We start from the raw sequence: 26872 nt of genomic DNA on the forward strand, positions 1-26872 counted from the left end.
TCTGGCCTAGGGTGGCCAGATGATTTCAACAAAAATACTGGACCCACTGGACATTACATCACAATCTACATTACGCCTTATTTAGAAAATACCGGACATTTCTATTTTCTGAATTCTATTGTCTCAATTTGTTTCCCGGACAGAAAGCTCAAATACTGGACTGTCCGGTTCAAAACCGGACACCTGGCAGCCCTAATCTGGCCTGCCCAGAAAAGCAGGACTCAGTAGAGTAGCAGCTCCCGTGCTCAGACAGGGAGAAAGAGCCTGATCTAACTCTCTTGCTAGGCCCAGTTGTGCCACTCAGACTCCCAGCGGACATGCACCCCAGGCAATTGTAAAACTGCGGCTCTTACCATGGGATGTGGTGGGTTTGCCACCACTTCAGGCTTTATGTTGAGACTGGGTGTGTCTCTGACCATCCCAGCTCAAACCCAAGTGACAGGCTAGAGCATGGGTGGGGAACCTCAGGCGTGGGGGCTGGTTGTGGCCCCTGGTTTGCCTGGATCCGGACCCCGAGGCTCAGGTCCCTCCCAGCATTGGGGAGCCCGGGCTGGTACTCCAGCCCCCCCACTGCTCCACCGTGGGGCTGAAGCAGACAAAATCTACTAGCCTGGGCCCCCTAGGCTCTGGCGTGGGAGGAGAAGGTGGACAGTGTCTTTCTCCATCTCCGTTGGGGGCCACGTCACTTGTGTGTGGCCCCCAACTGATTTTTCTGTGATTCAGTGGCTGCCGACCCAAAAAAGGTTCCCCCCCCCGGGCTAGAGGTTCTCCGGCCGTTAGGCAAGACGGTCCCGATAGTTCCTCCTGGCCTTCCCATTTTTCAGTGTACAAATCTGCAGGAGTCCCTCAGCAACCGCAGAAAGGGGAAGGATTCGTTCTTAATTATCAGCCCTGGTTGAAAACTTTCCTTCAAAAATGCTTTTCCCCCCAAGGGAAAATTGGGTTTTCAATAAAACACCAATCTGACTTTTTTGTTGTCAGAAGATTGAAAAGACAGAAATAAAAATGTGGTTTTGGGCTGAAAACATGGTTTTTGGTTCCCAGACACGGCAAACACATCCCCCTTTTTGCCCCAACAGAAAGTGAAAACTGGCCGCTGAAAATTTAAGAAAAACAAAACAAAACATGTTTTGCTTTTGTCAAACTTTTCTTTGAGGGAAAAAAAGCCGTTTTCCAATCAGTTCTTCAAAATACACAAATCAACTGGAAAGCCACCTTTGAGGATGCCCTTAGCTTATACAATGAGATTTCCCACACATTGGGGGCTATTTCTTTCTGGGATTTTCTGATATTTATACTCCAGAGAAGAGGCCAAAAAAAAAAAAAAAAAAGGATACAGCCACAAAGAGACGTAATACAGGTTGGCTGCTCTCAATCAGTTCAGCAGAGAACAGTTCGTTCCCATGTGTGGATTCTTCTGCACTAGATAGTTCAGGGTTTTACGTGTTTCCCTCTTGCTGGTCGCTTGTCGAGATTCCGCGTATCAAAATCCAGATGAGAGTATATGATTCCGGCCTGTTTGGAGACATTTCGTAAAATTAGCCATCTCCTTGTAAAATGAAACAATACGAGCTGAGACAGAGCAGAGCATGCAAGAGAGTTTCACAGCCATGGACCTTATTAAAAATTCCCTCCCGTCTCTTATTCGCCCACTTTTCCTATAAACAGTGTGCGTCATGAAGATGAAAATGGCCATGTGACTTTAAGAACTCAGTGACAACATTTTGTTCCTCCATGGCCTCGTGCGCAGCCCACGGAAATAGCGAAAGCTCTCTGCTTCACTTACATACAATGTACAGAAACGTGTTGGGGAACACTTCAATCTTTCTAATCACTGTTTAAAAGATCTTCAAGTGGCTGTCTTGTCACAAACCAGTTCTACTAGCCAGATACACAGAGAAGCATTGGAATTAGAATGCATCTGCAAATTCAATTCTCATGCTAATGGACTCAATCATGATGAAGGATGGTTGGGACACTATCAACCTAACAATCAATGATGGTGCAAACAGCTCTTTGTGTAGATTCCTGTGTTAGGAAGGATACTAGCTATTGACTGATTCTTATCTGCTTCGTTTTAATTACCCAATCTTCAGATATTTACTGACTCCCAGCTCTACCTTCCTGTTTTTCCCTTTGATTTTCCATACCCTCTGCTCCCTTTTTCCTCTCCCCCCTTCTCTCCTATTTATTTTGGGTCTTCACATCCTAAACTCAAAACTCCAATCATCTGAAGAAGTGGGCTGTGCCCACGACAGCTCATGATCCCATCTACATGTTTTGTTAGTCTATAAAGTGCTACCAGACCACTTGTTGTTTTTTCCTGCACAGACTAACTCAGCTCCCCCCTGAAGCTTCTGGTTCACTTCAGTTAGCTTCGGATCTGATCTCAAGCACTTTTCAGTTGAGAATCTCAATGTTCTTTCCCGTGGCCTATTATTTATTTAAGTGCCAAAAATATGTCCTGCACTGTGGAAGACTCAAAGATTCAGAAACAAAAACAGGACTATGTAGCACTTTAAAGACTAACAAGATGGTTTATGAGGTGATGAGCTTCCGTGGGCCAGACCCACTTCCTCAGAATCTGAGGAAGTGGGTCTGGCCCACAAAAGCTCATCACCTCATAAACCATCTTGTTAGTCTTTAAAGTGCTACATAGTCCTGTTTTTTGTTTCAGCTACACCAGGCTAACACGGCCACATTTCTATCACAAAGATTCAGGTCTTTAATGTATGGAAGTGCCCTACTATGGAAAGTAGGCACCTAAATACCTTAGACAACATGGGCCAAAGCAAAGACAAACACTGCTCTGGGAGAGCGTGCAGTCTGAAGCAATAATGAAATACACTTTGCCCACAAAAGCTCACAATATGGATATTTGTTAGTCTCTGAGGTGCTACAAGACTGCTTGTTGTTTTTTTTAAAGTTATAGCCCAGTGTTTCTTAAATTTTTTGAGACCACAGAACACCAAACAATAATATTTTTTTTATGTGGCACATCTATGAACATTTTCTTAAAAAAAATTGTTGCCACACAAAAAAAGACAAAAACAAAGAAGAGGTCACGGCACACCTGCGAGTTGTTCACGGAACACTAGTGTTCCATGGAACATCGTTTAAGAAACACTGTTACAGACTGACGTGGCTACCCCTCTGAGACTTCCTAGTATCCGTGTGAATTGGGTCTCTTTCTCGCTTTTTTATAGATATGGGGAAACTGAGGCATGGAGCAAGTAAGTGTTTTGCTGGTTGGTTGAGTCTATGAGTAGACCGATTGGAACTAACACTCGTAGGCCTCTAATACACACTGGCGATGGACACATTAGAAATGCCTGAGACTGACAGACTGAGTTAGCTAGAGGCAGTTTGGAAATAGCTGTACCTGGGGCTCCCGGGAAGCTGGAGGCGCTGAGATCCGGGGCTGGCATCCTGGAACAGACAGAGACAAAGTCAGTAAAAGTTCTTCTTCCACTATTGCTCCCCCAGCTGCACTTCCATGACTAATGGTGCAGCTGTGTGGTGGGCAGCCTGCGACTCACCGTGCCTGGCCAGTGCAGAGAGGCTGGTCAGACAGGCCAGTGCTCTTTGTGAGCTGTGGACAAGGTGCCCGAGCCATGTGCAGGAGAAGGGTTTCTGCCTCGCTCTGTCACTGAGAACAAAGCTGTTCCCCCGACACAGAATGTCCCCTTCTGGGCTCTGTCCAACAACATTTCTGCGTGTCCGTGTAACACGCGGGAGAACACTTGCAGTCCCCAGGAGAAGCGGGATTGCTCCCTGCAGGAGAACGCTTGGGATGGGCCGTGTTTATTACCTCGCCGGGGAGGGCACAGGGTCCAGACGAGACTCAGAGACAGCGTCAGCAGGAGCAGAGCGCTCAGACCAGCCAGGGAGACAATGGAAGTCAGGCAGCTGGTGGTGTGGGCTGAAAAAGAGAGACCAAAGGAAACCTGGGTTCTGGTCCCAGCCCTGCCACTAGCCCATGGGGGGTGAGCATGCACAAGTCATGGCCATGCTCCGTGCCTCAGTTTCCCCATCGGTCAAACAATACTGACCTCCTTTGTAAAGTACTTGAACTAGTGGTGCACGAGAAACGAATTAGGCATCGTGTTTCTCATTTCACTGCTGGTTTTACCCTTGCACGAGTGAAGCTACAAGGAGCCTTTAAGCATCGTTCACCCTCTCTGGTCCCTTTCCCTTAGGCCAAAGATTTTTCCTTTAATCAGGATTTTCTCTGCAAAGTCCTCCCTGAAGGTCTCTCCTCTCCTCATCACCTCTCCATCGCTTTGCACATCTCACTGGAAATCAGCTCTGGCCTCAAATGCCTCTGAATTCCCCTTTACGCCTAATAGTGGTTCTTATTTAATGCTTTAGAGATACGACCTGGGTGAAAGCTGCCCTAGAGATCAGAGCTGTGCTGCCTTGTGGCCCCTGTAATGCAGGGCTGGGGAATCTTTTTTGGGCAGGGGGCGAATGACCCACAGAAAAATCAGTGGGGGGCTGCACACAAGTGAGAAACCAAAATCCCGACCCCTAATGCTGGGGGGAGCCCCGAGCTTCAGGGGCCGGATCCAGGCAAGCAGGGGGGCCGTAGGTTCCCCCTCTTTCCTGCAAAAGTTAAAGTGACCTCTCCCCAAAATCTCTCAAGAAATTCTAACCAAGGGTATGTCGACATGGCAACACTATTGCGAAATAACTAGCGCTATTCCGAAATAACTTAGCCCGCGTCTACACAGCAGGCATTTCAAAATAATGTCGAAATACTGTGAAGCTGAAGGACTTCTTACTCTGCCTCCTGTAACCCTCATTGTACGAGGAGTAGGGGAAGTCGGAGGAAGAGGGCTCTGTTTTGAAGTAAGTGCTGTGTAGACGCTCCCTATTTCGAAATAAGATATGCAAATGATGTAGCTCAATTTGCGTAGCTTATTTCGAGGTAAGCCCTGCTGTGTAGACACAGAATATTCCAAGTTTCTACAATGGGGGATCACATGGAAACAGCTCTCATCATGGTCATGTCTGTATTTCACATCAGTGTCTGCCGTAGTCTCCAATACAAGATCACTCACCGGCAGGGTACCCGGTGCTCGCATTCACACTCCTGCCAGAAGAGTTGAATTTGACGTCACAGGTGAAAATCTTCCCGCTGGCCCAGGTGTCCCAGGTGACACTGATGTGATTCACGAGCGTTAAAGATCCATCCTTCGCCTTCAACCAGAGCGTCAGCCCCTGTTCCTGCCGCTCCCCAGAATCGCTCCAGGAAACATAGACGGGGCCGGACACTCCCTGGACCACACAGGCCAGATGCGCTGTCCCGGTGCCTTGGCTGTTGTGCGGAAATGGGACCAGCAGCAACACCCTGCTGCTGTCGGTGTAACTGTCTGAGCAGAAGGAGGTGACGAATTCAGTGTGAACATCAGGTGAGCTGCAGCCTGATTACAGATGTGACTTTCACCAAGAGACAACGTGAAGTAAAAGCTTTTTTTGGACAAACTTCTGCTGGTGAGACAAGCTTTTGAGCTTACACAGAGCTCTCTACACCCGGGAAATGACATTTCCCCAGACCTGAAGAAGAGGTCTAGAAGCTTTTCTCTCACCAACCGAAGTTGGTCCAACCAAGTTATTACCTCCCCCATCTTTTCTCTCTCATGTCCTGGGACCAACACGGATGCAGCAACACTGCACACTATCTTTCACTAATAGGGATGTGAATGGTTAACCAGTTAGCCTTACCAGGTGATGATTATTGGTTACTAGTTAGCTGGTGGCTTGGTCATGCTGGAGCAGCTCCAATCCCGCCATGGCATGGGTGGTGGTGGCGTGCTCCAACCCATCTGGAGCGGCCTCTACCCATGGTGTGCCCCGTAGCCCCCCGCTCAGCTGTTCAAGCAGTTAACCAGTTAAACATAATGTTTAACCCGGTTAACTGATTAAACGGCATTTTACATCCCTAGTCACTAAGACATTAGTTTGAAGGACTGAAGGACAGCAACACTAACTAGGATCTAGTGCAATATATATCGGCATTCCCTAGAAGGAATACTTTTGAGCAATTTCATAAATTTCATTGACTTTTTAAAACTCAAAATAGTGTTTCATACCAGCAAGGCTTTTAGATGCACAATATTCTCAGCCTGGGCGCCTTGAACAGTCAGAGAAAAACTTCAGTCGTTTTATTTTCAGCATTTTCAAGTTTTAACATTTTAAATTATAAAATGTATATGTATCGTACCTCTTCGGTACCCACAGCCTCTAACATTTAGCTGGTCTGTCTGGCTCACAGTATTCTTTCCTTCTAACTATTTTTCAATAGCTCTGCCACATTTCAATGGGAACATGAAATATGCTTTGTCAGTCGGTTATTAGTTTCTTCAAACAAGGCAGGGTTCCTTACCTCCAACAATCAGTGTGGATCCATTCCCGAAAATCAGGTAGCTGCTGTATCTATATGCACAGTAGTAAACACCAGACTCATTCTGTTGGATGTTGCTGATTTCCAGCGTCGTGCTGTGTGGCTTGTGTTTGCAAGCAAATTTACTCAGATTTTGATCATCCACACAGTGCTTAATGCATGTGGGTGTCTCTCCTTCTCTTCTCAGATACCAAAACACATTCCCTCCCCCTTCCAAGTTTTCAGTGGAAGAACAGTGGATCTCTGCGCTGTGACCGACTTCAACAAACTGGATCGGCTGAGGCTGGTGCAGAAATAACTGCACTCCTAGCACTGGAGAGAGAAAACGTGGTTATGGTCAGTTTCCATCTGGTCTCCACCTGTCACCGAGGGAATGGGTAGTGCCTCAATAGAAATTACTTCATTGGAGAACATCTATACTCTGCACCCTAAATAATAATTTTAAAAAATGGCTATAACTGTACAAATAAATGAAAACACAATTAAAATCCAGCTAGAGTTTCCAAAGACATCATAGATGTTTAACACTGGAGTCCTATCAAAGAGGCTTTTTTCCATAACAAAATGCAAGGCAGAAGTGTTACCTATGGAAGATAAAACCAGGTATTTTGCAAAGCTCATTTTAAGAAAAATAATAGGAGAAAATGGTGATTCATGAGCCCAGAGGTTGATGTCTGGAGCACTGCTGCAGTGACTGGGCACTGTATCTTCATCATTTCCAGGGAGGAACGCCTCCTAGGAGGGTGTGGTGTGGTGCGAGATAGAAGATGGGTGGGTTTAAGAACTGACAGAGGCTACAGCATTTCTTGTAGAATGTCCCTGCATCCCAATGGCACAGGGGTTGCTACAATGGTTTAGAATTCATTTTAAACACCCAGAACAGAGCTGATGGAGATAAACAAATCTCTGCATCGTTGCCGCACAAGTCCCATCGACTTTGAAAGGAAAATGCTCCTAAATCACTACGGTTTTTTGATACTCGCAGCTCAAGTCTCTACCCTGCCTTCCATGTTTGGTGCATTGGTGCACTGGACTTGATGGTGCTACAATGCACACGTGAATTGCTTATTTGGAAGCTTGTTTTGGTAGACTTAAATTGCACTTTAAATCATCAGACTGAGAGCTCTGACGTGTGAGACATAAGACAATGAAGGGGACAGTTTTAAAAGCGCCTTAGGGCCACATTTGCCCAGGTATTTAGGTGCCTACAGGGGATTTCCAAATATGCCTAAGAGAGTTAGGGGCCTCACTCCTACTCAAGTAAGTGGAAGTTAAGCATCTTCCCTGCCTCCTCTGTTCCTTGTATAGCCACTAAGGAGAGATTCAAATGCCACCCAGCTCATTAGCAGGGCGTTTTTTGTTTCGACCGGTGGTGCACATTCACAGGTGCCTCGGTGTGCATACAATTTATTCCACACACGGATTAAAAAAAATTGAGGGAACATTGCCTGCCTCCCCTTGGCTCTAGCAATAAACTGGCTAAGGCAACAGGCTTAAATTGCAGCAAGAGGGGTTTAGGTTGGACGTTAGGAAAAACTTTCTGGCAGGGTGGTTAAACACTGGAACAAGTTGCCTAAGAAGGTTGTGGAATCTCCATTCCTGGAGATATTTAAGAGCAAGTTAGACAGACGCCTGTCAGGGATGGTCTAGATGGTGCCTGGTCCTGTCACAAGGGTAGGGGACGAGACTTGATCACTTGAGGTCCCTTCCTGCTCCCACGCCCCTTGGCGTTGCCAGGGTGGAAAGGGGCTTCGTGCACATGGGGGTCAGGCCCCAGGCTGGCTGTGCGGGGGCTGCGTGATGCCAGTGCTCGTCCAGACCGGGCCGTACAAGCCACAGCGCTAGTCACTTGCAGGGTCTCCTGTAAGAGCCTGTTAGAACCCTGCCAGCGGCTCTGACTGACTGGCATGAAGCCCCATGCACTGCGCCGGGGTCCCAGTGACGCCACTTTACCCTGCACAGTCGCCCACCGCTGCCTTGGACTTTGCTGTGTGGTGAGTGCTCAGCACATCACAGCAGGCGCCTCAGCACCAAGCAGGATTGGGCCCTTCTGCTGTATATAGAAATCTCTACAGAAAACATCTTCTTGCCTCTCTAGAAAACCACGATACGCCCACCCCTTGCATACTGCGCACAGATGTGCTCACCTCAGCTCAAAAAAGAGACATTGGCATTGGAAATGGTTCAGAAAAGGGCAACAAAAATGAGGAGGGGTTTGGAATGAGTCCCGTATGAAGAGAGATTAAAAAGTCTTGGACTTTTCAGTTTAGAAAAGAGGAGACGAAGGAGGGATAGGAGAGAGGTCTATACAATCATGACTGGTGTGGAAAAGGTGAATAAGGAAAAGTTATTCCCACACACATTACTCCCACCATAGTAGAACTAGGAGGCACCAAATGAAATTAATAGGCAGCAGGTTTAAAAACAAACAAAAGGAAGTTTTTCTTCACTTAGTGCACAGTCAACCTCCGGAACTCCTTGCCAGAGGATGTGGTGAAGGCAAGGACTTTAACAGGGTTCAAAAAAGAGCTACATAGATTCATGGAGGTTAGGTCCATCAATGACCATTAGCCAGGATGGGTAGGAATGGTGTCCTTAGCCTCTGTTTGTCTGGAAATGGGTGGCTTACAGCAGGAATGTAGCCGGCTGCAGCGGCAGGAGCAACTTTACACTCATGCCACCCCCAGCAGTGGGCAGAAAACGGATTTCCCATCCCACACATATTGAGAAGATATTGACAGATTCGTCCTGTCTTGAATGGTGATGAAAAGGCAAAATCTCCAACAATTTTTCTGGAACCAAAACTCAACTTTGGTGTGGGTGCAGGGAAACATTTTGGCTGAATAACTGTGGGGTGTCTCCTTTCTATTGTGACCATGTAAAATGACTAGGGGGCTGCGCCCTCTGCTCACTACGCCTCCTTGCCTCCCTTGGCCGCGTTCGCTTCACTGAGAGAGCCTGATGACGTCATTCTGTCGCCCGGCAAGAACATTCTGTCGTCCATCAGGAAAAACGTTTTTATATATAGAGAGAAGATAATGTGGAATTGTAACATTTTGTTGAACTACTAAAAGATTTACCGGCATTGCCTGGGTCTGGCCCGGGTGGAGGGCTACACTGCCTGCCTTCCAGCTGCTCCCTGGAGCTAGCCTGGAGTAGCAGGAGTCATATGGCACAGTGTGCAACTGCTCCCTGGGGGCACCCTGGAGTAGTAGGGGCCCTGCTGCTGGCCAGTGGCTGCTCCCTAGGGCTGCAGCACTTGCTGCCCCCCTGTGGTCCTTCAGGAGTATAACTTTCCCTGCTCTCTCACCCCTCCCTTTCTGCTGGATGTGAACCAGTCTCATTCCAGGCACACCCCATTGTCCTGGCACAACCAAATCCTGACCTTACATTAAGCTAGGATAAGAGAAACCTGCATACCAAATTTGGCGGGTCTAGCTCTTACCGACTGGGAGGAGCTCTTGAATAAATGGACTCACAGACATGAACAAATGCTCTAAAATATATAACACATCTATCTATCTATCTATCTATCTATCTATCTATCTATCTATCTATCTATCTATCGAGAGAGAGCTTAAACCTCTAGCAAGCTGCCATTTTGAGCTTGAGAATGGGAGTTTTTCATTTTGCAATTCTGAAACTCTCTCATGCCCTAAAACAAAACCAACACAGACCCTTTTCCTTTGGAAATCCCCCCCCCCACCATTTCAACACAAGGGCCATGTTTCCTCTAAAGACTCCTGACCAGCTCTAGTATTTACCCCACTGGGAAGTTGATCCAAGGAACCAGAGCCAGCTGCTCTTGTCTGTCTGAAAGCATCTTCCATGACATCAGTTGCCATTCGGCCAAGACCTCAGTTTGATGGCTCAGGAGGGACCTGATCTTCCTGCACACCCATCGAGCTCACTCTGCCGGGATACCTGGGATCAGATTCTGCCTGTAGTCATTCATTTTATCCTGGCACGCTGATTCAGAAAACATTAGACTAGAAGGGTCCTCAAAAAGTCAAGTTCCAGACCAAATAAACCTAGACCGTGCCTGACAGGGGTTGGCCCAACCTATTCTTAAAAGTCCCTAATGATGAGGAGTCCTTGTCCTCCCTTGGAAGCCGTCCCAGAGCTAAACCACCCTTAAGAGGTACAAAGATTTTCCTAACATCTGACCTAAATCACCCTTGTTGCAGATTAAGCCCGTTACTTCTTGTGGGACCATCCGGAGAACAATTGATCACCATCCTCTGTGAAACAGCCTTTGCCATATGTGAAGGGGTGTAACAAGTGTGTGTGTAACAAGTGGTCTGTAACACTTTGGTGGTAGCCTCCTTCAAAAGGAAGTCAGAGGCAACGTGGGCTAGAAAGAGCCAGATGCCGCTCTAAGAAACACCGATGTAAATCCGGAGTAATTCCACTGACTGCAACTGAGCGCCTCCAGTTTCACGCTGATGCAAACCAGAGCACAATCTGGTCCAGAGAATTTAAAAGGTCACCTTTCCTAGTACACACGACGTTGAACTTGAGACATTGAACAGGTAAAAAAGGCCACACACACAAACATATCACTGGCAGGGTTGCTGTCTGTTTTTAATGAGGGACACAGTGACAGCTTGAAGAACAACAAGCAGTGATGGAAATAGGCGGCAAAGGCATTAGCAGAGCTCCCGGCATGGGGAACAGGTTGTTATTGGACGGTGCCCAGGGCTGGCAGATGGGGTCTGTGCATCTCACCCATGGGGAAAACAGCAGCCTCTTGTGCAGCTTTTCAATACCAGTGACCGGCTTGCTGCTTTTCTTAACTGTGTCAGGGGATGTCAGGGCCCGGAGTCGTTCTACGGACCAGTCACTGAGAAACTCCCCTCTAGAGGCAGCAGGGGAGTAGCGGCGCCAGCACCGGCCCGGGGAGAGATTCTCGCCCCTCCCAGCTGCTTCCGCATCCGTCCTTCCCCTGCAGACTCCTCCGGCACGTCCATGGGGCGGTACTGCAAAGAGAGCCCGCGCACACTATAAAGGGAGCTGCGGCACACACAGGGGCTGCACGTCCCCTCTGCAGGCTCCTGCCAGCCGGCCTCACTCCATATGCTGCTCAGCTGTGTCTGGGTCCCCCTGCAGATGAGGGGAGGGTGATGAGAGCAATTATTGTGTCGCCATAGCACCCAGGAGCCCCAGTGGTGGACCAGGACCCGTGGCGCCAGGTGCTGCACAAACACAGACAAAGAGACAGTCCCTGCCCCAAAGAGCTTCCAGCCTAACACACACGTGATGTGTAAAGTCACCTGCACCAGGAAGCCTTTATATCCCCAAAGGAGATTTCCCACCTGGTGAGGCTGGGTTTTGCATATTCTAACCAGAAAAGTGGAGGAAATGAAAGAGAAAGGCGATGGCGACAGACGGAGCCTTCTTCTAGCTGCCACGTCTGGTCAGCAGAGACCCAGCCGTCACTCCCCACGTGCGGATTCTCTTGCACCAGACAGCTCAGGGTTTTGCACGTTTCCCTCTGGCCGATCGCTGCAGCGTGCGCCCGCCGCGATTCCGCGAATCGAAATCCAGATGAGAGTAGACGATTCCAGCCTGTTTGGTGACAGTTCGTAAAATTAGCCACCTGCCTTGTAAACTGAGGGAATACGAACTGGGCATCCAAAAGAGAGTAGCCTGATGAAAATCTCCCCCTCGTCTTTGATTCCCTGCTTGTCTTGTAAACTGTGTGCGCTGTCAGAATGGACCTTCAGTGGAGTCGGACTATAAGAACGCATCTGCTGAGAGTATTTTGCCAGACCCAAACCCCATATAAACGGACAGTCTCCTCCTGAGATCAGTGAGCTCTGGATCAGGCCCATAGCACCTTTCGGTGGGAAACCTACATGTGCTTTCTAAATATAATGTTTTCAAACTCTTTTTCATTGAAATGCTAAAACTTACTCCCAGCTGCACAGCAAAAGCCTGTAGAGACTACGGTACGAATCAATATCAAACTTCCCATTATCCAACCGCAGACGTCTTCTTATCCACTTTTTACAGATGGGGAAACTGAGTCCCAGAGTAGTAAGGGTACATGTACACGGCATTGGCTATTTTGGGATAGTGTCTACACAAGCTGCCCGTTATTTCCACATATTTTTTTAAATAATGAGCGCTATATTTCGCCATCCCAGTAAACCTCGTAGCACAAAGGAAAAGGTGGCTCGAAATAGCATGTTATTTCAAAATTTGGTGCTGTGTAGATGGGCCACATTTCAAAATAAGCTATATTGAAATAGATTCGACATAAGATACACAATTTGCATAACGCAAATTGTGCATCTTATTTTGAGTGTAGGGCGCTGTGTAGATGCACTCTCAGTGACCTGTCCATTACCATACAGCGAGTTAGTAGCAAAAAACACAGAAGGGGCATGTCTGCACGGTAGAGCTAAAGTTGAATGAAGCGACGCAACTTCAGTGATGTCAATTGCACAAGAGAAGTGGAAATAGCTTTTGGCACCGTCTCCACAGCAGGAGGTTGAAGGAAGAAAACTCTTCCTCTGACTGCCCTTACTCCACAGGAAATGAGGGGTACAGGAGTTGGAGGAAGAAATCCTCCAGCTCGACATTATTTCCAAATAATGGCTTGTACTGTGGATGCACACTCTGTTATTCCGAAATTACGCTGCTATGTAGACGCACCCTAAGTCTCTGTCCTCCCCTCCTGCTACTCCAAACGCTCGATCTCACCTTCACCTGCTCCTTTGAGAACAGCCAGTTGTTTAAATCCCCAATCTATGAAGGGGGAGGATTAGAAATGCTTGAGACAGACCCGCTGATGTAGACAGGGACAGTTTGGGAAGAGCCATACCTGGGGCTCCCGGGAAGCTGGAGGTGCTGAGATCCAGGGCCGGCATCCTGGAACAGACAAAGAGAACAGTCAGAGTTTCTCTTCCACGGTCACTCCCCCAGCTGATGCTCAGTGAGGGATGGTGCAGCCGAGCTCTGGACTGGCCAATTGAGAGAGACCGGTCGGAAAGCCAGTGCTCATGTTGAACCATGGACAAGGTGGCTGGGCCCTGGGCAGTAAAAGCCGTTCTGTGTCGCCCCCCGACAAGGGAATACGCTGGGACCGGTGCCGGCAGGAGTGACATTTGCAGCTTGGATGGGACAGCTGCAGCCCCCAGTAGCAAGCTGGGGGCAGGATTTCTCTCTGCGGGGGAGGGGCAGGGCGGGGCTTTTTCTCACCTAGTGTGCAAGGGCAGAGGGTCCAGACGAGGCTCAGAGACACCGACAGCAGCAGCAGCCCAGCCCCAGCCGCCAGGGGCACGAGGTAATGTGAGCATTGCTTGTCTGGGGCTGTGGGGGAAGGGACCAAACAGACACAAGAAGCTGAGCTGAGCCAAGAGGTTTGTGATGCCACCGCATCCAGCCCTTTCCCCCTGATCCCTGTTTCACCCTGCGCCCCAACCCCCCAGTGAGAGTCTACCGGAGCCTGCAGCATCTTCTCAGAGAATCCTAGAAAGGGAAGGGACCTCAAGAGCTCGTCAAGTCCAGTCCTCTGCCCCCAAGGCAGGACCAAGCACCGGCTAGACCATCCCTGACAGGTGTCTGTCCAACCTGCTCATAAATATCTGCAGGGATGGAGATTCCACAACTGCCCCAGGCAATTTATTCCTGTGTTTCACCCCCCTGACAGCCAAGAAGTTTTTCTAATGTCCAACCTTAAACCTCCCTAGCTCCAAAATAAGCCCATTGGCCTTTTTGTTTGTGTGGCTCCTTTTCCATTAGGCAAATCATGTCTCCTGTAATCAGAATAGTTGCACTTTCTGCCACCTACAGAATCCTCCCTGTAGGTCTCTCCTCACCCCACCTCCTCTCCCTCACGTTATAGCTCAGTGGGAAAGATCTCTATGGATAATGATTACTGAACTCTTTAACTGGATTCATTATGTACCATCTGGGTGCAGGATGCCCTAGAGATCAGAGCTACACTAATTGCTTTCACTGGAATGTCACAAGTTACTGTCCCTAAATTGTGCAGAGAAATTCAAGCTAAGCTGCAGAATAGTCCAACTTTCTGTGCTGGAAACTTACATGGAGGGAGCTCTGAGTGTGGCCCCTTCACACCTCTGTCACTTCTGTGTTCCCATGACCCTCCAATACAAGATCACTCACCCGCAGGGTACCCGGCACTCGCATTCACACTCCTGCCAGAAGAGTTGAATTTGACGTCACAGGTGAAAATCTTCCCGCTGGCCCAGGTGTCCCAGGGGACGCTGATGTGATTTACGAGTGTTAAAGATCCATCCTTTGCCTTCAACCAGCGCGTCAGCCCCTGTTCCTGCCGCTCTCCAGAAACGCTCCAGGAAACATGGACGGGACCGGACACTCCCTGGACCACACAGGCCAGATGTGCTGTCACGGTGTCTTGGCTGCCGTGTGGAAATGGGACCAGCAGCAACACCCTATTCCTGTCGGTGTAACTGTCTGAGCAGAAGGAGGTGGAGAATTCATTGTGATCATTGGGTGAGCTGCAGCCTGATTACAGATGTGACTCTTTTGCTCAGAGACCAGGTGGATCAGGTAATATCTTTTATTGGACCAAATTCTGTCGGTGAGAGAGACAGGGTATCGAGCTCACAGAGAGCTCGCAATGTCATTTCCCAGACCCGAAAAAGAACTCTGTGCAAGCTCGAAATCTTGTCTGCAAAGTGGATCCAATAAAAGATATTACTTCACCCATCCTGTCTCTCTAATCTCCTGGGAACAACACGGCTACAGCACCACTGCACGTATCTGTCTCTAAGACACCAATTCGAAGAAACAAATCTATTGAAGGTGGAAATACGAAATGAGCAAACTACCCACTAACACAGAGCACGTTCCGTAGCTGCACTATCTGCAAGGAAATTTTTGTGTCATTTTATACCTTTGATAAATATTTGTACTCAAAATTTCCTTTTGCGCCATGAGGTGTTTTAGGGTTAACATTTTCCCAACCAAGGCGCTGTGAACATCTATAGAGAGACGTCTGTAGTTCTCTTGTGGCATTTTTAAGTTTTAATATTTTCAGATAGAAAATGCATTATATTCCTTCTGCACCCATATCATTTAATGGTTAGCTGATCTGTTTCGCTAAAAATATTACTTCCCATTTAGCTATTCTGCAGGAGCTATTGTACCTTGTCACATTTCAATGGGAACATGAAGTATGCTTTGTTAATCCGTTTTTAGTCTCCCTAAACAAGGTAGGTTTCTTACCTCCAACAATCAGTGTGGATCCATTCCCGAAAATCAGGTAGCTGCTGTGGATATATGCACAGTAGTAAACGCCAGACTCGTTCTTTTCGATGTTGCTGATTTCCAGCATCGTGCTGTGTGGCTCATGTTTGCAAGCAAATTTACTCACATTTTTATCATCCAAACAGCGCTTAATACATCTGGGTGTCTCTCCTTCTCTTCTCAGATACCAAAACACATTCCCTCCCCCTTCCAAGTTTTCAGTGGAAGAACAGTGGATCTCTGCGCTGTGACCGACTTCCACAAACTGGATCGGCTGAGGCTGGTACAGAAATAACTGCACTCCTAGCACTGGAGAGAGAAAATGTGGTTATGGGCAGTTTCCATCTGGTCTCCACCTGCCACAGAGGGAATGGGTAGCGCCGCAATAGAAATTACTTAGTCTGAGAACATCTATCCCTTGCAGCCTAAATGCTAAAAGACCTGCTATAACCTTATACAAGTGAAAGGAAATGCAATTAAAATCCAGGAAATCTTTCCAAAGACAGGGCAAATATTCAACACCCATTTTCTTCTTGAAGAGGCAGTTTTCCCAGTTCCAAAGCTGAACACAGAAGTTTTACCTAAAGATGATAAAAGCAGAAATTCGGCAAAAATCATTTTCAGAAAAAAGAAGAAAATCCTGACACACTAGCCCGAGGGCTGGTGCCTAGTGCAGTGCTGCAGTGACTGGGTGCAGTGTCTGGGTCCTTTCCAGTGAGGATGCCTCTGAAGAGCATGTGATGTGATGACAGACACTAGCTGGGTGGGTGCAGCATCTACAGCAGTGGCAGCATTTCTTGTCGAACTTCTCCACGGTCCAGTGGCTCATGGATGTACCCGAGTGAGTCAGAATAATTTCACACACCTGAACAGGGATGGTCTAGATAACGAAACCCCCGTGATGGGGGAGCACAAAGCCCATTGACTTTGAATGGAAAATGCTCCTAAATCACTTGGGTGTTTTCACAATGTTACTCTCTCCGCAGCCTTCCATGCTTGGTCTGTTGTTATAGCATACTGTGTGGTGCTAGGACACTTGTCTGTAACAATCTGGTGGGGTTTACTAGCACCTGAAATCATCAGTTAATAGTACTTGGAAGCTCTGAGATATGGGAGAAATACGAGAATGCGGGATGTGATTTTCAAAAGCGTCTTATTTTAAAATGTGACCTTGGGCCAGATTTTCAAATGTCTTTAGGTGTCTATCAATGGACATGGGCGCTAAGGATGAAAACTCCTGTTTAACTGTTCAACTGGTTAAACATATGTAGCACCCCCTCTCCACCCGGTTACCTTCTTTAATGCCAATCTGTTTACAGGTTTTGAGGACAGGTCTGGGTTAGTCTGGATCCTGCTGCCCACTCAGCAGGGTGTATCCTCTTTTTTTTTCCCGATGAATTTGGCGGTGCCTCCACCCTCCTTCCGGGTCACCAAGGCAGCTTGGGAGGAAAATTCTAACCACAGGGTAATCCCCACGTACTTGCCAGATAGTTGGAGACTTCCAAGAAATAACACAAACACGTACAATATGTTCAACAGACTAATTATATTCAACAGGAGACAAATATAACATAACAGGGTAAAACACTAGCTTTAGGTTTGCTGGTGCCCATGAGGCTAATACCTGTGACTTGCCCCAGTCTCGTGTCTTGATGTAGCCAATGTAAGATTAGTGTCCCGTGGGTACGCGTACTTTGTTGGGGCCCTTGCTGACCGATGACCACGAAATTCTTCTCTGCAGTGGTTTAGCAGGGTGGCTGAGTGGGTTCTGTTGGAGAAAAGTCAAGATGGAGGCCGGAGACCTGATGAACCGAACTTTAATGCACAGCGCTATGGAGAAATCACAAGGGGATTTCTACTGGACGCAGCCAGGTGAACTCCTTTATACAGCGCAGTAAACGACCACTACTTGACATGCCCAAACTTGTTGCTAGGCAGGATACAGCAGCTATCATGTCTGGCTGAGAGCCAAACATGTTACCGTTTTCCTTTTCCCGCCTAAACATGCTTATCCTGCCCCCACTCAGTATTCCCCTTTGACCTGCCCCCACTTATGTCAGGAGCCTGCTTCCACAGTTCAGTACAGCCCAAAGGACTCACAAGCGGGAGAAGGTGGTAAATCCCTCCACAGGTGTAATATGCAGCAGGTTATAAAAGCCCCAAACCCTTACTCCCTGGCTTGAGGACACAGGTCAGGGAAAAGGGGATCCCCAAAACAAACTCCCAGACTGACTGACTAAAAGCTGATGCTCTCACAAACTCCATGGACGATCCTCAGGTTCAGAGATGACTCTGGACTCCTCAGTCGCGGCAGGGGGCTGATCTCTGCTCACAAGGATTTTCTTCCGGCAGGAATCAGGCGGCTTCGGTCCCAGGATTTCCCCTCACCACAAAGGGGTGCAGGGCTCAAGGTGCAGATGACACAACTGAACTAAAATCCAGACTGTAGTCTCCTAGCCCAGTGTCCAGACACACACACACACTAGCAGACAGAGCAGGGCTGACCGTGACTGGTCTTACGGAGGGAGCTGGGGGCTAACTCCGCCTGGCTGGGGAAGTTTCCCAGCGAACTCCACAAACTGGGAATAAGGAGAAAGGAAAAGCCCAGTGGAGGGATCTTGCGTTCGGGTCCCTAGAGGCCAGTTCTCAGGGGACACCCCCTCCCCCCCCGCAGAGGCCAGTTCTCAGGGGACACACACACACACACACACACACACACACACACACACACACACACACACATCTCCCCTCTCCTCCCTGGGAAGGGCATCTCACGCCCTATTTGTTGCCGGGCGGACTCTGCGTTTGCCTTGGCTCCCCCTCCCTACCAGGGACCGTGTGCCTCTCCCTGAGCTGCCAGAGCCCCAGGAATCTAGGTAATCTCCTTCGGGGGTTACACATATTTAACAGCCCCCCCCGCCCTCCGCCACAGGCAGGAGCTGCCCCGGTGTCCTGCTGGCTGCTGGGCCCCCACCGATTGACCTTAACTGAGGGTATGTCTACACTACCACCCTAGTTTGAACTAGGGTGGTAATGTAGGCAACCGGAGTTGCAAATGAAGCCTGGGATTTGAATAGCCCGGGCTTCATTTGCATAAAGCCGGGCGCCGCCATTTCGTGCCACGCGGCTACACACGGCACGGACTAGGTAGTTCGGACTAGGCTTCCTAGTCCGAACTACCGTTACTCCTCGTGGAACGTGGAATGAGGAGTAATGGTAGTTCGAACTAGGAAGCCTAGTCCGAACTACCTAGTCTGTGCCACGCGGCTACACACGGCACGGAGTCTGCACTAGCGGACATTTAAAAATGGCGGCGCCCGGCTTTATGCAAATGAAGCCCGGGAAATTCAAATCCCGGGCTTCATTTGCAACTCCGGTTGCCTACATTACCACCCTAGTTCGAACTAGGGTGGTAGTGTAGACATACCCTAACAGGTTAGATGTGGGAGCACAAGGCCCATTGATTTGGAAAGGAAAATGCTCCTAAACCACTTGGGTTTTTCACAGTGTGAACGTAACCCCCAGCCTTCCATGCTTGGTCTGTTCCTGTAGCAAACGTTGTGGTGCTAGGACACTTGTCTGTAACAATGATGTGGAGTTTAATGGCACTTGAAATGATCATTTAATAGCACTTACAAGCTCTGACATTTCGGAGAAATACGACAATGCGGGGTTGGATTTTCAGAAGCATCTGGTTTTAAAAAGTGACCTTGGGCCAGATTTTCAAATGTCTTTATGTGCCTGTCAATGCAGATGGGCGCTAAGAATGTAAAACCCTATTTTATGGGTTAACTGGTTAAACATATTTAACAGCCTCCCATCCTCTCCACCCCGCTGCTCTAGGCAGGGGCTACTCTAATGTCTTGGTCAGAGCAGTTCCTGTCTGCTGACTCCTGGGCCCCACCGGTTAACCTTAGCTGAGTAACAGGTTAACAATTCACATCCCTAACAGGTGTCTAGTGCGATTCTGAAACATGGCTAACAGGGGTAGGAGCAAGGGTTCCTCTATTTTTTCCATCTATGTATAGAATGAATTTTTATTAATGCACCAAATAATATGTGGATGTGCACCACCAGGAGAAAAACACACATGCTGTTGGCTATGGATGGCAGGGGTGGCTCTCCTATCAGCTGGGCGGCATTTCAGTCTCTACTGGGTGGCCACCCAGGCACTCAGCTTACAGGGAACACTGGCTAGAGGCCTTGCTCCTGCTGCAGTCCCTGGAATTCAAGTGACTCCCCTCAGATCGAGCAATAAACTGGCTGACAGCAAACTGAGCGGGGCTGGTGAGCAAGTGCGTGTGGCCGCAGGGCACAGGGAGAGAGAAGGAAAGTGCATCTGTCCCTGAGTGCCCTGACAGAGCTGACAATAGAGGGCAACGTGGGCTTGCGATTTGAATAGCGGTGGGGAGGGACTTGGTACAAAAGAGAAACAGGCCCCCAGGCTGGCTGGGGAGGGGCTGCCTGTTGTCAGGGCTTCCACAGCTTAGACCTAGAAATCAGAGCACTAGTCACACCGTGTCTCCCTGTGAGGGAGTGGGGGTTGGGGTCGCTCTGTTTGCTTTGTTCTGTTGTGTGTGATTCCTACTGTCCTGTGGTGTTCTGTAGTAACTCTGTGTGTGTGTGTGTGTGTGTGTGTGTGTGTGTGTGTGTGTGTGTGTGTCGGCGCGCGCGCCTCAGTTTCCCTGAGCAATACATTGGTGCCAGGGAGTTTTGGGCGTGACTCTCACTGAGGGAGGCTGCCCCAGGCTGCCCAGCCCAGCATAGACACATTGGCTCAGGCTGACTTGTAACCTGAGCCTAGGTGGGAGATGGAACCAGGAGGCCAAGGGAGGAGGCGGAGCTGCTGTGGGGCTGGGGCTGGTTGCTGAGGGTGTGAGCTAGTCCAGGCGGGCTGAGGTTGCAGGGAGGGGCCCAGGGCGCTGGCTCTGGTCCCCTCTCTCCCCAGGTTGGATTGTGCTGACGGCTCCTGGTTCCTGTGTTAACAAGTCTATGCTACGCTGTGTCCCTGGGAACCAATAAACCTTCTGTTTTACCTGCCGCCTGAGAGTCACCTCTGGCTGCGGGTGGGGTGCAGGGCCCGCTAGCTCCCCCTCACTCCGTGACACTCCCCAGCCCATTTCGTATAAGGGCCTTATCGGAAAGGCCAGACTGACGCTGCTGCAAATCGAAATGGCATCTGGCCCGGAGGGTTGAACTCGTCACTTTCCTATTGCCCAGGGAGCCGAGCTGGAGGCCCAGAGAGGGTGACAAACGTGACGCACACATCACTGGCGGGTCTGCGTCAGATTTTAATGTGGGACACAGGGACAGCCTGAAGAACAGCACGTTGGGATGTAAAGAGGCAGCGGGGTCAGGCTCGGGCACTGGGAGAGCTCCCACCATGGGGAACGTGTTGCCGATACATGGCCGGAACTTGGATCCTCTGGGTCTCACATTTGGGGGGAAATCTGGTGCCTGGAGGTCAACCTGCAGTAGCAGCTCCAGCAACTGCCTGGGGAGAGATTCTCACCCCTCCCAGCTGCTCCTGCATCCGTCCTTCCCCTGCAGACTCCCCTGACATGTCCATGGGGCGTTACTGCAAGGGGAGCCCGCGCCTTCCGGAGAGCCGGGAGCTGCGACACACTCAGGCTCCTGCCAGCCGGCCTCACTCCTTGTGCTGCTCAGCTGTGTCCAGGTTCGCCTTCAGATGGGGGGAGGGTGATGAGAACAATAATTGTGTTGCCATAGCACCCAGCAGCTCCAGTGTTGGACCAGGGCCCGTGGTGCCAGGCGCTGCACAAACACAGACAAAGAGACAATCCCTGCCCCAAAGAGCTTCCAGCCTAACACACACGTGACATGTAAAGTCTCCTGCACCAGGAAACCTTTATATCCCCAAAGGAGATTTCCCACCTGGTGAGGCTGGGCTCTGCATATTCTAACCAGAGAAGTGGAGAAAACGAAAGAGAAAGGCGACGGCGACAGATGGAGCCTTCTTCCAGCTGCCACGTCCGGTCAGCAGAGACCCAGCTGTCAGTTCCCATGTGCAGATTCTCTTGCACCGGACAGCTCAGGGTTTTGCACATTTCCCTCTGGCTGGTCGCTGCAGCGTGCGCCCGCCGTGATTCCGAGAATCGAAATCCAGATGAGAGTAGACGATTCCAGCCTGTTTGGCGACAGTCAGTAAAATTAGCCCCTCGCTTTGTGAAATGAGGGGGTACAAGCTGGGCATCCAAGTGGGTATAACCTGATAAAAAACTCCCCCTCGTCTCTGATTCCCCTGCTTGTCGTGGAGAATGGACCCTGGCTGGATTTGCACTGTAAGAACTCATCTGTTGACAGGATTTTGCCAGACCCAAAGCCCATATAAACGGACAGTCTCCTCCTGAGATCAGTGAGCTCTGGATCAGGCCCATAGCACCTTTCAGTGGGAAACCTACATGTGCTTTAGGAATATAATGTCTCAAAACTCTTTTTCAGAGAAATGTTAAAGCTGCACACCAAAAACCAGTAGAGAGTGCGGTCCAAATCAATATCAAACTTCCCCTCATCCAGCAGCAGGCGTCTTGTTATCCACTTTTTTACAGATGGGGAAACTGAGTCCCGGAGCTGTAAGGGTACGTCTGGATGACATAGCTCTTTCGGGATAGCATATACAGAAGCCGCCCGTTATTTCCAAATATTATTTGAAATAATGGGCTTGATATTTCACAATCCTGGTAAACGTTGCGGCATGAGAGATTAGCTATGGCTCATAATAGCGCATCATTTTGAAATTTGGTGCTGTGTAGATGCACTAAATGTCAAAATAAGGTATTTCTAAATAGATTCAAGATCAGATAAGCAATCTGCATAGTGCAAATTGTATATCTTCTTTCGAGTTCTGGGTGTTGTATAGATGAACCCTAAAGAATCCTGTCTACTACCCTACAGTGAGTTAGTAGGAAAGCCCTCAGAAGGGGCACGTCTCCATGGCAGGGCTAAAGTCGAATGAAGTGATGCAACTTCAGTGATGTCAATAGCGCAGCTGAAGTGGAAATAGCTTAACTCGGCTTTTAGCACCATCTTCACAGCAGGAGGTCGAAGGAAGAAAACTCTTCCTCCGACTGCCCTTACTCCTCGTGAAATGAGGGGTACAGGAGTCGGAGGAAGACGTCCTCCAGCTCGACATTATTTCCAAATAAAGCCTTGTACTTTAGACACGGAGTCTGATATTCCGAAATAACGCTGCTGTGTAGACGCACCCTAAGTCTCTGTCCTCCCTTCCTGCTACTCCAACCACTCGATCTCGCCTTCACCTGCTCCTTCCAGAACAACCAGTAGTTTAAATCCCCAATCTAGGACGGGGGAGGATTAGAAATGCTTGAGACAGACCCACTGATGTAGACAGGGACAGTTTGGGAAGAGCCGTACCTGGGGCTCTCGGGAAGCTGGAGGCGCTGAGATCCGGGGCCGGCATCCTGGAACAGACAGAGAGAACAGTCAGAGTTCCTCTTCCACCGTCACTCCCCCCACTGATGCTCAGTGAGGGATGGTGCAGCCGAGCTCTGGACTGGCCAATGCAGAGAGACTGCTCAGGAAGGCCAGTGCTCATGTTGAACCAGGGACAAAGTGGCTGGGCCATGGGCAGTAAAAGCCGTTCTGTGTTGCCCCCCGACAAGGGAATACGCTGGGACTGGTGCCGGCAGGGGTGACATTTGACACTTGGACGGGACAGCTGCAGCCCCCAATAGCAAGCCGGGGGCAGGATTTCTCTCTGTGGGGGAGGGGCTGGGCCGGTCTGTTTCTCACCTAGTGTGGAAGGGCAGAGGGTCCAGATGAGGCTCAGAGACACCGACAGCAGCAGCAGCCCAGCCCCAGCCGCCAGGGGCACAAGGTAATGTGAGCACGTGTTGGCCGGAGCTGTGGGGGAAGGGACCAAACAGACACAAGAAGCTGAGTTGAGCCAAGAAGTTTGTGATGCCACCGCATCCAGCCCCTCCCCCCTGATCCCTATTTCACCCTGTGCCCCAACCCCCCAGTGAGAGTCTACCGGAGCCTGCAGCATCTTCTCAGAGAATCCCCGAACGGAAAGGGTCCTCGAGAGCTCATCGAGTCCAGTCCCCTGCCCTCACGGAAGGACCAGGCACCGTCTAGACCATCCCTGACAGGGGTCTGTCCAACCTGCTCTTAAAAATCTCTGGAGATGTGGATTCCACAACCTCCCCAGGCAATTTATTCCAGGGTTTTACCACCCGGACTTTTAGGAAATTTTTCGTAATGTCCAACCTTAAACTCCCTTGCTGCAATTCAAGCCCTTTGGCCTTCTTTTGAAAAAGGGGTACTTTATAAAGAAAGGTTGAGAAAAAGGTAGAGAAATTCAAGGTAAGCCGCAAAGAGTCCAGCATTTTGTGCTGGAAACTCTTTACCTGCATCCATTATGTATCATCTGGGTGCAAGCTACCCTAGAGATCAGAGCTACATTGGTTGCTCTCCCTAGAATGTCTCAAGTTACCTTCCCCAAATTATCTAGAGCAGTGTTTCTTGACCAGTGGTACGAATACCCTTAGGGGTACTCGAGAGACGTGTGGGGAGATACGTCACCACAACTGAAATATGGAGAAAACTGAATTTTTGTTGTAAGTTTTACAGCGCTGTGTTATTTTTTTCCTTTTTACACCAAAGAATTTCATCGCCCACCCGGCTACAATTAAGTTGTTTAAAGAAATGTGTTGCAATGGTAGGAAAAAAAGTGTGTGTCTGAAAACTTTAGGTACTGGGGGTACTTATAATGGGTTTTTTGAAAAAGGGGCACTTTATAAAGAAAGGTTGAGAAAAAGGTAGAGAAATTCAAGCTAAGCCGCAAAAGAGTCCAGCATTTTGTGCTGGAAACTTACATAGAGGGAGTTCTGAGTGTGGCCCCTTCACACCTCTGTCACTTCTGTGTTCCCATGACCCTCCAGTACAAGATCACTCACCCGCAGGGTACCCGGCACTCGCATTCACACTCCTGCCAGAAGAGTTGAATTTGACGTCACAGGTGAAAATCTTCCCGCTGGCCCAGGTGTCCCAGGGGACGCTGATGTGATTCACAAGCGTTAAAGATCCATTCTTCACCTTCAACCAGCGCGTCAGCCCCTGTTCCTGCCGCTCCCCAGAAACGCTCCAGGAAACATGGACTGGGCCGGACACTTCACGGACCACACAGGCCAGACGCGCTATCCTGGTGCCTTGGCTGCCGTGTGGAAATGGGACCAGAAGCAACACCCCGCTGCTGTCGGTGTAACTGTCTGAGCAGAAGGAGGTGGAGAATTCAGTCTGATCATCGGATGAGCTGCAGCCTGATTACAGATGTGACTCTTTTGCGCAGAGACCAGGTGGCTCAGGTAATATCTTTTATTGGACGAAATTCTGTCTGTGAGGGGGACAGGCTGTCGAGCTCACAGAGAACTCGCAATGTCATTTCCCAGACCCAAAGAAGAGCTTTGTGTATGCTCCAAAGTGGGTCCAATAAAAGATATCACTTCACCCATCTTCTCTCTGTAACATGCTGGAAACAACACGGTTTCAACACCACTACACGTATCTGTCTCTGAGACATCAATTCAAAGAAACAAATGAATCGAAGATGGAAATACGAAATGAGCAAACCACCCACTAACATAGAGCACATTCCGTAGCTGCATTAGCTGCAAGGAAATTGTTGTGACATCGTATAGATTTGATAAATATTTTTACTAAAAATATTGTTTAGTGCCTTGAGGACTTTTAGGCTCTGTTTTTCTGCTTTTGGGGAAAAACTTGCCAGCTGTCTACACTGGCCGCTTGAATTTGCACAAGAACACTGATGATCTAATGTAAGATTGTCAGTGTTCTTGTGCAAATACTATGATGCTCCCGCTCAGGGATAAGCCCTCTTACGCCAATGTATTTGGCAATAGGGCCAGTGTAGACAGGAGAGGACTATTTTGTGCAAAAAAGCCCCAATAGCAAAAATGGCGATCGGGGCTTTCTTGCATAAAACCGCGTCTAGATTGGCATGGATACTTTTCCGCAAAAAGTGCTTTTGCTCAAAAGCATCTGTGCCAGTCTAGATGCTCTTTTCCGGAAATGCTTTTAACGCAGCCTTAGGGTTAACATTTTTCCAACCCAGGAGCCGTGTACATCTATAGAGAGTTCACTTTTGGCACTTCCAAGTTTTAATATTTCCATTATATTACTTGCGTACCCATATCATTTAATGGTAAGCTGCTCTGTTAAACTTAAAGTATTATTTCCCTTTGGCTGTTCCTCGGGAGCTATTGTATCCTGTCACATTTCAATGGGAATATAAAGTATGCTTTGTCAATCAGTTATTAGTTTCCCAAAACAAGGCTGGGTTCCTTACCTCCAACAATCAGTGCAGATCCATTCCCGAAAACCAGGTAGCTGACGTATCTATATGCACAGTAGTAAATGCCAGACTCATTCTGTTGGATGTTGCTGATTTCCAGCTTCGTGCTGTGTGACTTGTGTTTGCAAACAAATTTACTCACATTTTGATCATCCAAACAGCGCTTAATGCATGTGGGTGTCTCTCCTTCTCTTCTGACATACCAAAGCACAGCACTTCCCGCTTCCATATTCCGAGTGGAAGAACAGTCGAAAGTTACGTTGTCACCAACTTCAACAAACTGGATCGGCTGAGGCTGGTACAGAAATGACTGCACTCCTAGCACTGGAGAGAGAAAACGTGGTTATGGTCAGTTTCCATCTGGTCTGCACCTGCCACCGAGGGAATGGATAGCGCAGCAATAGAAATTACTTCATCTGACAACATCTACACTCTGCAGCCTATATGCGAAGACACCTGCTATAACCTTGCACAAGTGAAAGGAAATGCAATTAAAATCCAGGAAATCTTTGCAAAGACACAGTCGTTATTCAACACCCATTTGCCTATTGAAGAGGCTGTTTTCCCAGTTGCAAAGCTTAATGGAGAAGTTTTACCTAACGAAGATAAAAGCAGATATCTGGCAAAAATCATTTTCAGAAAAAGGAAGAAAATGCTGCCACACTAGCCTGAGGGCTGGTGCCGAGTGCAGTGCTGCAGTGACTGGGCGCAGTGTCTGGGTCCTTTCCAGTGAAGACGCCTCTGACGAGCATGTGATGTGATGACAGACATTAGCTGGGTGGGTGCAGCATCTACAGCAGCAGCAGCATTTCTTGTCGAACTTCTCCATGGTCCAGTGGCTCACGGATGTACCCGAGTGAGTCAGAATA

The 26872-nt window shown here is 48.9% G+C and overlaps 3 protein-coding genes across 4 annotated transcripts; all 3 read right to left on the reverse strand.

The window, feature by feature from the left end:
* Window positions 1-1168: 1168 nt before the first annotated feature.
* Window positions 1169-7042, reverse strand: LOC142819665 (immunoglobulin kappa light chain-like). Its single transcript, XM_075908160.2, has 6 exons — window positions 6991-7042; window positions 6389-6718; window positions 5064-5375; window positions 3812-3922; window positions 3383-3429; window positions 1169-1515 (listed from the first exon to the last, which is right to left on the reverse strand). Exons 1-6 carry the CDS (start codon window positions 7025-7027, stop codon window positions 1432-1434), a joined length of 921 nt encoding a protein of 306 aa, XP_075764275.2. The 5' UTR covers window positions 7028-7042; the 3' UTR covers window positions 1169-1431.
* Window positions 7043-10978: 3936 nt separating this feature from the next.
* On the reverse strand, window positions 10979-17672 carry LOC112545008 (immunoglobulin alpha-2 heavy chain-like). Its single transcript, XM_089772653.1, has 6 exons — window positions 17274-17672; window positions 15629-15958; window positions 14543-14854; window positions 13613-13723; window positions 13236-13282; window positions 10979-11974 (listed from the first exon to the last, which is right to left on the reverse strand). Exons 2-6 carry the CDS (start codon window positions 15735-15737, stop codon window positions 11879-11881), a joined length of 675 nt encoding a protein of 224 aa, XP_089628779.1. The 5' UTR covers window positions 15738-15958; window positions 17274-17672; the 3' UTR covers window positions 10979-11878.
* Window positions 17673-20891: 3219 nt separating this feature from the next.
* Window positions 20892-26651, reverse strand: LOC142819634 (uncharacterized). Of its 2 annotated transcripts, none has more exons than XM_075907927.2 (6): window positions 26600-26651; window positions 25998-26327; window positions 24589-24900; window positions 23423-23533; window positions 23045-23091; window positions 20892-21797 (listed from the first exon to the last, which is right to left on the reverse strand). In XM_075907927.2, the coding sequence occupies exons 1-6, from the start codon at window positions 26634-26636 to the stop codon at window positions 21702-21704; spliced, it is 933 nt and encodes a 310-aa protein (XP_075764042.2). In that variant the 5' UTR covers window positions 26637-26651; the 3' UTR covers window positions 20892-21701. The 2 variants fall into 2 exon arrangements, with proteins under 2 accessions (XP_075764042.2, XP_089628564.1); XM_089772438.1 differs by having other exon boundaries at window positions 23423-23566.
* Between the last annotated feature and the right edge of the window lie 221 nt (window positions 26652-26872).

Source organism: Pelodiscus sinensis, chromosome 22 (genome assembly GCF_052426305.1).
Source record: "Pelodiscus sinensis isolate ZL-2025 chromosome 22, ASM5242630v1, whole genome shotgun sequence".
Lineage (NCBI taxonomy): Eukaryota > Metazoa > Chordata > Testudines > Trionychidae > Pelodiscus > Pelodiscus sinensis.

Bases quoted from the DNA above. Each gene is read 5' to 3' on its own strand.
- LOC112545008 (XM_089772653.1), bottom strand. From the start codon at position 15,737: ATGCTGGAAATCAGCAACATCGAAAAGAACGAGTCTGGCGTTTACTAC. The intron at 13,724-14,542 runs GTGAGTGATCTT...CTTCCCCCACAG, and splicing joins GAGTGCCGGGTACCCTGCGG to CCCCAGACAAGCAATGCTCA. The intron at 13,283-13,612 runs GTGAGAAAAAGC...TGTCTGTTCCAG, and splicing joins CCTCTGCCCTTGCACACTAG to GATGCCGGCCCTGGATCTCA.
- LOC142819634 (XM_089772438.1), bottom strand. From the start codon at position 26,636: ATGATTTTTGCCAGATATCTGCTTTTATCTTCGTTAG. The intron at 26,328-26,599 runs GTAAAACTTCTC...TTCTCTCTCCAG, and splicing joins TCTGCTTTTATCTTCGTTAG to TGCTAGGAGTGCAGTCATTT. The intron at 21,798-23,044 runs GTACGGCTCTTC...GTCGCCAAACAG, and splicing joins CAGCTTCCCGAGAGCCCCAG to GCTGGAATCGTCTACTCTCA.
- LOC142819665 (XM_075908160.2), bottom strand. From the start codon at position 7,027: ATGAGCTTTGCAAAATACCTGGTTTTATCTTCCATAG. The intron at 5,376-6,388 runs GTAAGGAACCCT...CCTTCTGCTCAG, and splicing joins ATCCACACTGATTGTTGGAG to ACAGTTACACCGACAGCAGC. The intron at 1,516-3,382 runs GTACAGCTATTT...GTCTCCAAACAG, and splicing joins CAGCTTCCCGGGAGCCCCAG to GCCGGAATCATATACTCTCA.